The 12,658-nt window shown below is 45.7% G+C and overlaps 1 protein-coding gene across 1 annotated transcript; it reads right to left on the bottom strand.

The window, feature by feature from the left end:
* Window positions 1–11,278: 11,278 nt before the first annotated feature.
* On the bottom strand, window positions 11,279–12,208 carry LOC138579773 (olfactory receptor 5V1-like). The gene has a single exon (XM_069650004.1). It carries the CDS (start codon window positions 12,206–12,208, stop codon window positions 11,279–11,281), a length of 930 nt encoding a protein of 309 aa, XP_069506105.1.
* Between the last annotated feature and the right edge of the window lie 450 nt (window positions 12,209–12,658).

Below are 12,658 nucleotides of genomic sequence, written 5' to 3'. Positions count from 1 at the left end.
GGGGCCCTGCTGGTCTTCAAGGCAGTTTGGTGTAGGGACTTTCTGCAGGTTCTCCACTTTTTGTGGACTTGCATAGCCCTGTTGAGTCACAGGATTTCCTCCCCTTGTCGAGCTCTAACACAGAGCTCACTGAGTCGTGGCCAACTTGGCTGCGGGCTCTCTAGCGCCCCCCCTGGGTCACAGATAAAAACCTTTGCGCTTTGGTGTCTCTTCAGCTGCTGAAACGTTCCAAGAGAGCCTCAAAAGAAATTAGAAAAATAGACAGTTGCTTCAGTTTTTTAATTGTTTTTATTGCATACTTAGTTTCATTAAAAAAAAAACTTTTAGCAAACAAGAAGAGAAAGAAGTTAAGCTGAAGCCAACAGCAAAGAAAAGACTGTCCATGTGTGTGTCAAATTTGTCCAAAGTCTAGATTACGTTTTTAGTCCAGGAATATCGTAGTTTGTTACGGTAAAGGACCTTTCTGGCATTCTTTTAGGAAATTTACGGCAGCAATGGTATATCCCACCTGGTCGCCTCTCTAAACCATTTGTCTGCTGATAAAAACACAGTGAACTCTACAGATTGTGCAAACAACTTAGATCTTAGTTCCGTTAGACCAGGGCAACAGGTAAAAAGATGTACATTTTCCAACTATTCTGTCGTTCTGCAGAACCTACATGTCAATAGGAAGAGGTTCCCCTCGATCTGACCGAAAGTATTTCCACTCTAGGAAAAAGGTTGAACCTAAGCCTCATTGACTGAGTTCTGCAGAAGGGATCCGGGAATTTTGTTATGTAGGCTAAGGTGTGGCCATAAGCTTTGGTTTAATTTGAAAGATGTCGGAATAATTTGTAGTTATTAGCAGCTTTGCAGCTGGTGATCCAGTCTTTTTCCTAGAAGTTCTTCTTTATTCTGTCCGGGTTTGTCAGAAGTTCTTCATGTGAAACACCTAAATCTTCTAAGAGATGTTGACACGTTTTGTCCCATGCTGAGGGTGCTGCATTAGTTCTGTTTAATATCTCAGCTTTAATGAAAGCAACGTTTGAGGCTGTGTCAAGTGTTACGTATTTCCTGAAAAATTACAGTGGGCCTTAAGCGCAATTAGTCCCAGTTCTCTTCTAATAATTTGAATAGGGAGAGACATGGGTAAGCAAAGGACTCACTTCCAGTATTTCCCTTCTAACAGTGACCATAGTTTTCCGTGGATAGTTAGCATCGCCTCAGTGCTGTATGTAAGAGTGGGCAACACTTTTGCTCTGTAAAAATCCATCAATGGTTGTAAGGAAAAGCTGCAAAATCTTTGTTTTCAGATTAGGGCTTGGTTGGAAATTGCTTTAAGCTTTGCTTTCAATGAGCACAAGTTCTTCCTTTGTGCCTGGTTTGTGGCGATCTGGATACCCAGGTATTTAAAGGACTCCACATAGTGTAGTTTCCTGGAACCTAAGATCCATGATAAGGACCCCTTCTTCTTTATTTGCTTCTGGAGTTGAATGTTCTCAGTCGTTTCTATGTTCATCGACAGGTTGTTCTTTGTGGTGTATTCTTCCAGTCGTCTCAGTTGTCTTTGAAGACCTAAGTCATCAGCATACAGAAGGTGGGTAATTTTCACCACTCCAAGTTTAGGGTGGAAGCTTCTGCATGATTCCATAAACGCAGCAAAGTCTGAGATGTAAAGGGTAAAGATATATGGAGACAGTGGGCATCCTTGGATCACACCATACTCCGTTCTGATCTTTTCACTTAGGAGGCCTGATGTGTTTATTGCTTCATTTATAGTGACAACACACTGACAAAATCTGAATTGAAATTCTATAGCGATGTATTTCCCTGAAAAGGAAAGCAACCAATTAAGAAATGAAGGAAGCTATACAAAGCAACTCGGCCCCGAATGACCAAAGAGAAGTTTGATCATTTTTGGAAATGGCCAGTCACTGCAGCAAGTACCTGTATGATTGTGCTGTGATCAGCACTGTTGTAAGAGAGATATCTACATAAAATGGCCCCTTCAAGTGGTGCAGTCTTTGTGAATTTGTCTTCCAAAGAATAAATATGAATATTGAATCTGCTGACCACATATAATACTTTGACCCAATGCTTTGCACCATGCTCATTGTAGACACAACCTCAGTGGGGCTAGAGGTCAAATTGCACTACGTAAACCTGGCTGAGATTCAGTATGACATGTTTTGTCCTATGCCAGCCATATTGTAACTGAATCAGATAACGCGTACTCCCAACCTGAAAAAGAAGGGCTGGCTTTCATTTGGGCATGTGAACATTATCATGCATTCATTTTCAGAAAGCTGTTCACCACCATAATTAACCATGAATCTCTAGTGCCAGTCTACAGAAACTTCAAATGTAAAATGCCCACAAGTAGTGAAAGATGGGGATTGCGCCTGCAAGATAATTCATAAACTAGAAAAATAATTTAACCTGCCAGACCTCAAGTCCAGACATCAACCTTAATGCAGGAGAATACGCTGAAATGATGAAAAAGTCCCAGTATCCATATCCCCACTCAAGCTTCATTTGTCTTTGATATGTGATGGGGGACAGGAAAGGGGGCAGGAGCGCAAGGTGGTATGGAAGCAGGCACGAAGCCACATCCTTTAGTGAGCATGAATCTTGGAAGAGTGACAGTTTAATGGCGAATGTCTGGGGATTGTTTTGCAGGCAAGTAGTTACTCAAAGCCCTTTCTCAATGAGGACACCTGGTTCAATCCACAACAATTTAAGGCAACCCACTGCTACCTTTTTCCCCACATATTTCTTTATAGCAGAGTCCATTTGGAGTTCCACATTACCCACACCACCAAGAAAGGTGGGTGTTAGCAGCTGTTGGACATGACCTGTAGTAATGAGCTATTAGCGGATCCCTTGGTGTGCATGACAGAGTCTTTTCACCCACCTGTGGATGCTTCTCACATCCTCTTGAAATGGACCCCCACCATTATAATTATTTTGGGAACCTTGACAAGGTGAATGATCTGGACACATAGGGCCTCATTAGGACTCCAGCGCTAAACCATGGTGCTGTTAGCACCATGGTCCATGACGGATGTCCGCCATGGTGGAATGGGGAATTACCACCCCATTCCGAGGTTGGTGGGGCGGTAATTCCCCATGCCACCATGGCCCCTCCCCATTCCCATTTTTGCCCCATAGGGCTCAATGGGAATGGGGCAGGCGCTAATTACGGTACCGCAAATTGCAGTACCATAATTAGCACCAAGGTCCCTTTGCGAGTCCCTACTTTAACGGCTGGTAAAACCAGCCGTTAAGGTCGGGGTCTCGAAAAGGGACCTCGTAATTAGGCGCTAGGTGTTTAACAGCGCCACAGCCTTTTACGGCGCCGTTAAACACTTAGCGCCTGGGTCATAATGAGGCCCATTGGGTCTCATTACGAGTTTGGAGGTAGCCATGACGTTCTTAGCGGCATGGCTACCTTCCAACTGGGTGTTAAACAAAAGGGCACCTGGTTAATGCCTTGCTCTGCCCAGGCGGGTAATAGCATATATGAAAGAAAATGAGCAAGGTCATGGGGTACCTGACTGATAAACGAGAAAAAGACCCCACTCCTATCGGGGTATCACTCACTCTTGACACAGAAGAATCTGGAAAGAATAAATAAAGTACTGCAGTTGGATTTTAATGAAACTGCAGTATAGGTTGATAAATACACTTCACTGGGTTCTACACAAGATACAAAGGTATTTCCACAAATATGGTACAATAACCACTATGATATAAAGCAAATGCTGATTAGTTGCCGCGTATTAACAATGCATACACATCCACTCAAGGATCCTTGGGAAGGATGCCAGTGGATTTAGTGAAGTGATAACATTTGGCAATCAACGAGACCACGTCTGAACAAAGTAGAGTTGAACAAGAACAACAAAAAACAATATAACGGTCTACACGACTGTGTTTCGGCCAGAAGGATGAGCAAGATTAAGCTCTGATGGTATGGCCTTCATCAGGACAGGATTTTCCAAACACGGGAGGTATCTTGTGGGGTCTGTAGAGATAAACAGATGGGGTGTGTTAGGAGTTGGCACTATACGTGGGTGTCTAGCACAGGTATGGTTATCAATACAAAGGGCCGGTGCTTACTGGGACTTCGGTGCGCTGAAAGTCAGCTCAAAGCAGTGTCTTTAGTACACTGTAGGACCTGTGAGATCCTTTAGATCGCCGCACACAGTCAGTGACCGCGGACGCCGACGCTTCGTGTAGCAGCCTTCCTGTCAGACACCGCTGGTGAGTACCTGTAACTCCAGCACTACCAGGCGCTACACACTCGGTGTGATGGCTTGTCCTCCTCACTCGGGCAACACCACTCTTTATTACGTTTACGCCATGGTGGTTGGCGGACTTACCGCCCCATTCCGACCTTGGCGGGGCGGTAAGTCCCCAATCCCCATTTACCCTTCCCCATTCCCATTTTTGCCCCATAGGGCATAATGGGAGTGGGGAAGGCGTTAATTACGCCACCGTAAATTACGGTGGCGTAATTAACTCCATGGTCCCTTAGCGCCATGGATTTTAACACCTGCTAAAAGTAGGTGTTAAGTCCGCCATGGCGCTAAGGGACCTCGTACTCAGGCGGTAAGGGTCGGCGCTGTTTACGCCGCCGTAAAACCCTTACCGCCTGAGTCGTAATGAGGCCCATTGAGTCCCATTGGACATGGGGTATTTTGCTGGTATTACAGGCGCCGGTACTACCGGTACCAGTAATACCGGCGACATTTGCGGGTAAGGTGGCGGAATGACCTCCAACACTTAGCTGAAGGTCATTCAACCACCTCACCGGTAAACTCGCAGTTGCCCAGGGCGACAATGTGCCAGTATACATTAAAACTGGCAGATTATTCCTGTACCGGTCAACTTGTAATGTAGATTACCCCTGCTATCTGCGCAGGGAGTATTAATTCTATTAAAGACTAAGGAGGCGAGCATTATGCTTCATCTTCATTTAATTCTACTCTTCAGCAGTTCAACAAAACACATATAAACCATGAAAAATATAAAACAACATTTCTTTTTTTTTCAAACTACAACATCCATGAGTCTCTGTAGTCCATGCCCTTTCCACCAGTCACAACCCACTTCCTGTGCCTGGACTCCTCTGCTTTTATTCGCTCTGATAGTCTCTCATGTCCATTAACTGATCGTTGCCAACGGTGCAAAGGCTCCTCTGAACTTTAAACTCAACTGCCGGTGAACTCCCGGCCTCCTGATACTTTCAGCTACGACACTGTCTTAAACTATTCTTCTGATCTTCCCCTATGAAAAACATAATAGGAAATCTTAGGGTGGTGCGTATGTAGTGTACTTACTCATATAATGCATCAACATTTTATATACAGTACATTACTCGGGTAGGAATTTAATGCTCGCCTCCTTAGTCTTTAATAGAATTAATACACCCTGCGCAGATAGCAGGGGTAATCTACATTCTATGACAAGACTGAAGGTGAGCATTATGCTTGTTCAAAGCTTCCCCAACACCGTACTAGCCAAACTTTCTGCTGGCTTAAAGTAAAACTCTTTACATGTACGATCGCTTGACCAGTCTGCTGCTAGCATTATCTCACTCAAGGGCACTCCTGCTCTTGCGGCGGACGATGCCATTGTTCCTCTCACTGAATGCGCTCCATACGTGTCTACATTCACACCTGCTGCCTGCATGACCTCTTTTACCCATCTAGCTATGGTAGCTGATGCCACTGCGTGATAGGGTTTCCTACGCACTATTAACAACTGAGTAGCATTAGCTGCTCTATTCTCTGCTGTTCTGTTCTCGTATTCTTTAATACATTGTGCCACGCACCATTTAGAATTGTTCGGAAAATAAGGATAATGCACTGTGGATGTGCCCATCTTAGTTCTCCTGGCTATGGAGAATGTGACTCCTTCTAGTCCGAAGGACCGTCTGTTAATCTCTAGAGCTTTAACATCTGACACTCATTTGCATGAATTCAGACATAATAGCATAGCTAGTTTACCTGATAGCTGTTTAAGGGAAAGGTATTTGTTTGCTGGCCAATCTGATAATAATCGTAATACTGTGGCCACGTCCCATGTCATATTATATCTGGGCACTGGTGGCACTCTGAATTTCGCTCCTCTGATGAGTCTCACTACTGCTGGATGCTCTCCTGCTGGTACCCCTTCTATTGGCATATGTCCCGCTGATATAGCTGATCTGTATACTCCTATCGTACGGAAAGCTCTACAGTTCTGCAATAGGTTTGCTAAGAAATTCAGAATTTCCACTACAGATGCTGAAACGGGATGAACACCTCTGTTCTTGCACCAGCTTGTCCATTTTTCCCAAGCTGCGTCGTAGCTCCTCCTAGTGGAAGGAGCCCAGGATTCTGCGATAAACTGAGCAGCTTGCGCCGAAATTCCTGGCAGGTCCCAGCGTCTCCTGATATCCTGCACGCGACTAGCAGGAGTGTCCCTCTCGCTCTCAGAGGATGACAAGACCCAGCTGGGTCCGTGATCAGTCGCTCTCCTTCGGGAAGGAGTCTGGGTACGTCCGCTACTAGCTACATTAGCGTTGGAAACCACACTTGTGACTTCCACAAGGGTGCTACTAACACCAGTTCCGCTTTCTCCCTCCGAAATTTCGCTAGAACTCTGCTCAACATCGTGAAGGGAGGAAAAGCGTAATGCGGGCCTCCTGCCCACTCCTGCAGAAAAGCATCTGTTCCTTGGGCTCCCGGATCCAGCCTCCAACTGTAATAGAGGCTCGTCTGAGCATTGAGCCGAGAGGCAAAAAGGTCCAAACGCAATGGTCCCCATCTCCTGTCCAGCTTCTGGAACACTGCTGGGTCTAGTCTCCAATCGCTGGAGTCTGTCAGGTAGCGAGAGTTCCAGTCTGCTACCACGTTCAGTGCGCCTGGCAGGTACTCCGCCGTCACTGACATCTCTGACTGAAGGCAAAAGTGCCAGAAATCCTTCGCTAGCTCTGCTAGCATCTTGGACCTCTTGCCGCCTAAGTGATTTATGTACCATACCGCTGAAATGTTGTCCATCTTCAGCAGCACACAGGATTTCACTCTTCCTCTTGTGAAGGCCTTGATCGCGAAAGATCCTGCCAGGAGCTGCAGACAGTTTATGTGAAGACAGAGCTCCTCTTCGCTCCATTTGCCCCCGGTCTGTAAGGTCCCAGATCTGGCTCCCCAACCCTTCCGGCTGGCGTCTGATTCTATTATCAGATCTGGCTTGTCTCCGAATATGGCTCGCCCATTCCAAGCGTCCATATTCTTTAACCACCACTCTAGTTCCGTAATGGAGTCTTGATCTAGAGGTACCTGCTGGTGTTACTTCAGACCCTGTTGTAGATGTTTTATCTTCAGTCTCTGCAGGGCCCGGTAGTGCAGGGGCCCCGGGAATATGGCCTGAATAGATGCTGCTAATAGCCCAACTATCCTCGCCAATGTCCTGAGGGATATCCGTCGTTTCTCTAGACATAATCTGATCTCCCTCTTTATGTCTTTCCGCTTTCGAGCTGGCAACTCCAGAGTCGCTTTCTTTGTGTCTAGCACAAACCCCAGAAAGTCTAACCTCTGAGCTGGTATGGTATCTGATTTCTCTATGTTCAATAGAAATCCAAGCGAGACCAGAAGGTCTTGTACCCATCTCGTTTGGTATATTAGCACTTCTCGATCTTCCGCTAGTAGTCAGAGGTCGTCCAGATAGATGATCAATCTGATGCCCCTCTCCCTGATCGCTGCCGCTACTGGTTTCATCAGCTTCGTAAATGCCCAGGGAGCTGAAGCCAGTCCGAATGGCATTGTCTTGAATTGCCAGAACTGCCTGTGCCAACGGAATGCTAGGTATGGTCTGTACTCCTTGAGTACGGGGACCGTGAGATACGCGACCTTCAGATCTAAATGCGTCAGCCAGTCTGCTTCTCTTAGGGAGTCCCTGAGCTGGTGTATGCCCTCCATCTTGAAGTGGCGATATATGACCCAACCGTTCAGCTCTTTGAGATTTATAACTGGGCGCACCTTTTCTTTCCTGTGCACCAGGAACATATTGCTCACAAACCTGGGTGACGTCTTGCACCTTTCTATCGCCTGCTTGTGAACTAACTGCGCTATCTCGCTGTCTAGATAGTCTCTGACTCTGCGGTCTGTTCAGCTGAACTGGGGTCTCTATGAAATCTAGTCGCAGACCTCTGACGTCTGCAATATCCAAGAATCGCTTCAAAGCTTGCGCCAACACTCTAAAAACATGCGCGTCCTCCCACCTACTGGAGGATACTGAGCCGCTCTCACCTGGCGTAAATCCATGACCTCGTCCTGATCCTCTGGACCTGTGGCCTCTCGGGAATCTCCCTCTGGACGGGAAGAATGCATCCTGGCTCTTGTTCTCCCAGTATTGTGCTCTAGGGTTCTGAGGTCTTCTCCCTCCTTGACTGCGACCGGCTGCACGACCTCTGTAGCGGCCGGTCCCTCCAAAAACCCTACTCGGGAATATTTTGCGGATGGACGCCTGGGCCTTCTCGAGAGAAGCGTATGTCCCAACGAAACGACCCATCTCCTTCCCAAAGGTCTCTCCAAACAGGAGGCCCTGGGCTCCTTCTCCCGCTTCATAGGATGAGAGGTCGCTGAGCTTTGAATCTATTTTGAGTAAGAGGCCCTTCCTTCTCTCAGAGGCAATGGCACAATTTGCGTTCCCGAGCAGGCAAACGGCTCTATGCGCCCATCCCGCGAGAACCTCAGGGTCGACTTCTTCCCCTGTGTCCTTTGCCCTCTCCGCCAGGTCCATGATTTTTGCGAGAGGGCCTGCCAAGTCTAATACTTTTTCCTGGCAGCTTTTCCAGGATCTATCAATGACTTTGCGGGGATCTTTACTTGTTTTTGACACGAATGTCAGCATCTTCGGATCGAGCTCGGGGGCTTCCGCTACTTTTCCCAGAAGGTCTGGGTGTGGACACTCTTGCTTAAAGCTGGCAGCTATGTCCTGAGACTGCTCCTCCTCGCTCCACTCGAATTCAGACATCTCTAATGTGCTGTGTGCCTAAATTACCTGAGCCAGGTGTCTTGGCACGCCCACTGCCCTTTCTTGATGATTCAGAGTCATTAAAGTCATTTTACTCTTTGTACTCTCTTTTCTCTTTTTCAGTGGCTGCACCTTCATTGTAATCAGTTTTTTGTGGCACCTGAAAGCCCTCTTCTCTGTAGCGTCCATCTACTGCTATCTAGCAGAGTATGAGTCCTGCAGGCTCTTGTCTCCCGCAGCTCCTTATCACGTGGACTGCAGTCCTCTAAGTGCTCGCCCGTGAAGACTGCTGTATTGTGAACAAAAAGGTCACTTAATTGAGATCAATCAGAAACTCCTGCTCCTACGAGCCTACTGGTGCCGGTGTGCCTCGTAGAAATCATCGCATGAAAGCGGCGTCCTGAACGCGTGTAAGACGCGACTAACTCCTCCCACCCGCAGGTGGGGGCCAACGCTTAAGAGCGATGGGGACTCCACTCGGCTCAAGGTAGCTCCGCCACCCGTGGGTGGGGGCTGCTGCCTGAGGAGCACTCTGGCCACCCTACGTGTCTCGCGGAAGCCGGCTCCGCCTACGCAAAGGTGGGGGCCAGCTCGCGGATGCAGCGCGGCCTGTGCTGCGTGTTTCACGAGGCTAGCTGAACCCCTGGCGTGGCGGGTTTACGACACGGGGCCATCAGCCTCGCGAACAAAACACCTGCCTGATAGAAAACTTCGGGGATTCTCCCGCGTAATCCTCGCGCCGTTACGAACGCGCGCCTAAACTGCTATGCTAACGGGTCACCTGATCAAAAGAACCCTGCGCATAACCTTAGTAAAATCACTATTATTATTATATATATAATACCATTATATATATTTTTTTTTATACGCTGTATAAGCGGCTCCTCTCTCTCACACACAATACCGTGACTAGTCTTAATATTAATCTCCCACTCAAACCCATTCAATACATTCACTGACATGCGGAGAGGGAAGAAATGGTACTTATCTGCTTGAAGAGCAGTAAAAGAAGAGGAGGAGTCCAGGCACAGGAAGTGGGTTGTGACTGGTGGAAAGGGCATGGACTACAGAGACTCATAGATGTTTTAGATTGAAAAAAAAAAAAAAAAGAAATGTTGTTTTATATTTTTCATGGTTTATATGTGTTTTGTTGAACTGCTGAAGAGTAGAATTAAATGAAGATGAAGCATAATGCTCGCCTCCAGTCTTGTCATAGAATGTGCCCCAATGTTGTTTTAGATTTTCAATCACATAATGCTAAATGATGTTGGCAATTCAAATTACATACGAACCGCACTGCAAGTAGCCACTTATTGGAAGGAGGGGGGCTTCAAGCTTATTCCAGCTGACACCAATGGTGTGCCTTTGTTTTAGGCTGAAAAGGTCAACACAGTGTAAGAAGTTCAATCAGTTTAAAACACGTGGGAAATTATAGTAACAAGTTAAAGAATGGGTAAATCCAAAACAAGTCAATAAATAGGCACATTTATATTAGCTAATTGTCAAAAAGGAATGTGAAGAAAATTAAAAAAGCAAGATACAAAATCACTTTAAATGCTTTAAATAAAGGTCAATCGATTCGCCAATTAGCAAAGTGTACTATGGATATCAAAGTTAACCTAGGGGAAATGTGTCTTGTTCTCCAGACAAGGGTCTAGAATCTAGATAAACATGTGCCAGGCCTATGAGCACCCTGTGTGTCTAACAATGACCAGGCTCACCTAAGTTAGAAAAGTGACCTTAAGCACAAGGGGCTCATTTCCAAAATCCCCAGAGCGAGAATGAATGAACAAAAGACAGGGGTACAGGTGTTACGCCTTCTAAATGTCTCCTTTCACGCTCTGGGGCACCTGTATTGTTTTTGAAGGTGCAGCGCGGTGGTGTAACAGGAGCTACGTTTCCACCCCGCTTTTGCCCTACCCTTCCTAAAACAACTTGGTTCTGCATGTTGGCATAAACCCAATGATTTCCTATGTAATCAGCGTGCTTTTTACAGCTGCAAAAATCAGACAGATTACCATGGAAAGTATTGTGAGCACTGCCTGCCATGAATACATGGCAGGCAAAATGTACTCATTTTGCAATGCTGAGTGCAAAAGAGAGGTGCAAAGATGGCTCTACCTTCACTTTACATGTCAGGAATCATATATGTTGTCATTAGAAAAGGGGTTGATTTCCTTAATGCAATCAAATCCCGAATTTCTACATCAATTTGCAAACCACACATTTTATTTAATAGTACATTATATTAATTATCATGAAAATCGTAAACAGTCTATTGCTTTGTAATCTTATTGAAATTCTTCATGGCCTTTATAAACTCAGTGTTTTTCAGGCTGTAAATAATCGGGTTCCACAATGGAGTAACACCGGTATAGAACAAAGAAAATATCTTGTTTTCGTTCATTGAATATGTTGATGTTGGTCGCAAATAGGTGGCACACACCGATCCATAGAATAGAATGGCCACAATAAGATGAGAGGCGCAGGTGGAGAACGCTTTGCTCCGTCCCTCCCTAGAATGGATCTTCCAGATGGAAGAGATGATTCTAGTGTAGGATGTGGTGATTAAGGAGAATGACATCAGTGCAACTGTGGCTCCAAGCATGTAGCTCATTGCCTCGATTGCGAGAGTGCTGCTGCAGGAAAGTTTCATCAGGGCTGTCACATCACAGAAGAAGTGGTTGATTGTGTGGGACCCGCAGAAGGATAGTCGAGACAACAGTACAGCGTGTGGTATGACATTCAAGAGTCCAACTACCCAGCTTCCAGCAGCCAGCAAGAAGCACACAGCCTTGTTCATGATGGCCATGTACCTTAAGGGATTGCAGATGGCCACGTACCGATCATAAGCCATGACAGCCAGAAGAACAAATTCTAAATTCACCTTGACCATAACAAAATAGACTTGCAGAAGACATTCAGTGAAAGAAATCTGTGTTTGCGGTGAAAGAAAGTGGGCCAGCAATGGCGGGGAAATAACAGAGGTATAGCTGATGTCAAGGAAAGATAAATTGGAGATAAAGAAATACATGGGGGTGTGGAGATGTGGATTAGAGTAAACAATTATCATGACAAGTAGGTTTCCAATCAGAGTCATAAGATAAACAAGTAAAAGAACAATGGAAAGGGGAACTTGCAGCTGTGGAAGATCGGAGAATCCCACAATCAGGAACCCATCTGTGGTCACATTTTCTGCTGCCATTTCTTTAGCAATTGAGAAATGTTCTGATTTGAGGCCAAGCTGAAAATAAACACGGTACATTTAAAGTCGATAGAGGGCATATTGGTGTAAGAGACGTGCCTCACACTACATAGTTCGTATGCAAATAATACATCATTGGGGTAAAGATGCACTGAAGAAAAAATTGCAATAGTGTAGAGGGGTTTAGAAATGGGTATTATCCAATTTTCTTGTCTATAATATGTTTAGACTTCTTCTCTCTGAGTGTGACAATTTTTACTGACATTATTCAGGGAAAAAAATAACTAACAACAAAAACAGACCCCATTTGAACTCAGAGGGTGGTGTGCTGGCATGTCAAAGAAAAGAAGCACATTTATTCTCCAACTCTATTGCCTAAATTTGCCTAAATTTCCAGGTGTACAATGCTAATCCAGCCTAGTGTTCAAGAAGCAAACTTCTTTCAGGAAG

Source organism: Ambystoma mexicanum, chromosome 3p (genome assembly GCF_040938575.1).
Source record: "Ambystoma mexicanum isolate Mex_15411 chromosome 3p, UKY_AmexF1_1, whole genome shotgun sequence".
Classification (NCBI taxonomy): domain Eukaryota; kingdom Metazoa; phylum Chordata; class Amphibia; order Caudata; family Ambystomatidae; genus Ambystoma; species Ambystoma mexicanum.
This window is presented reverse-complemented; position numbering and strand designations above follow the sequence as displayed.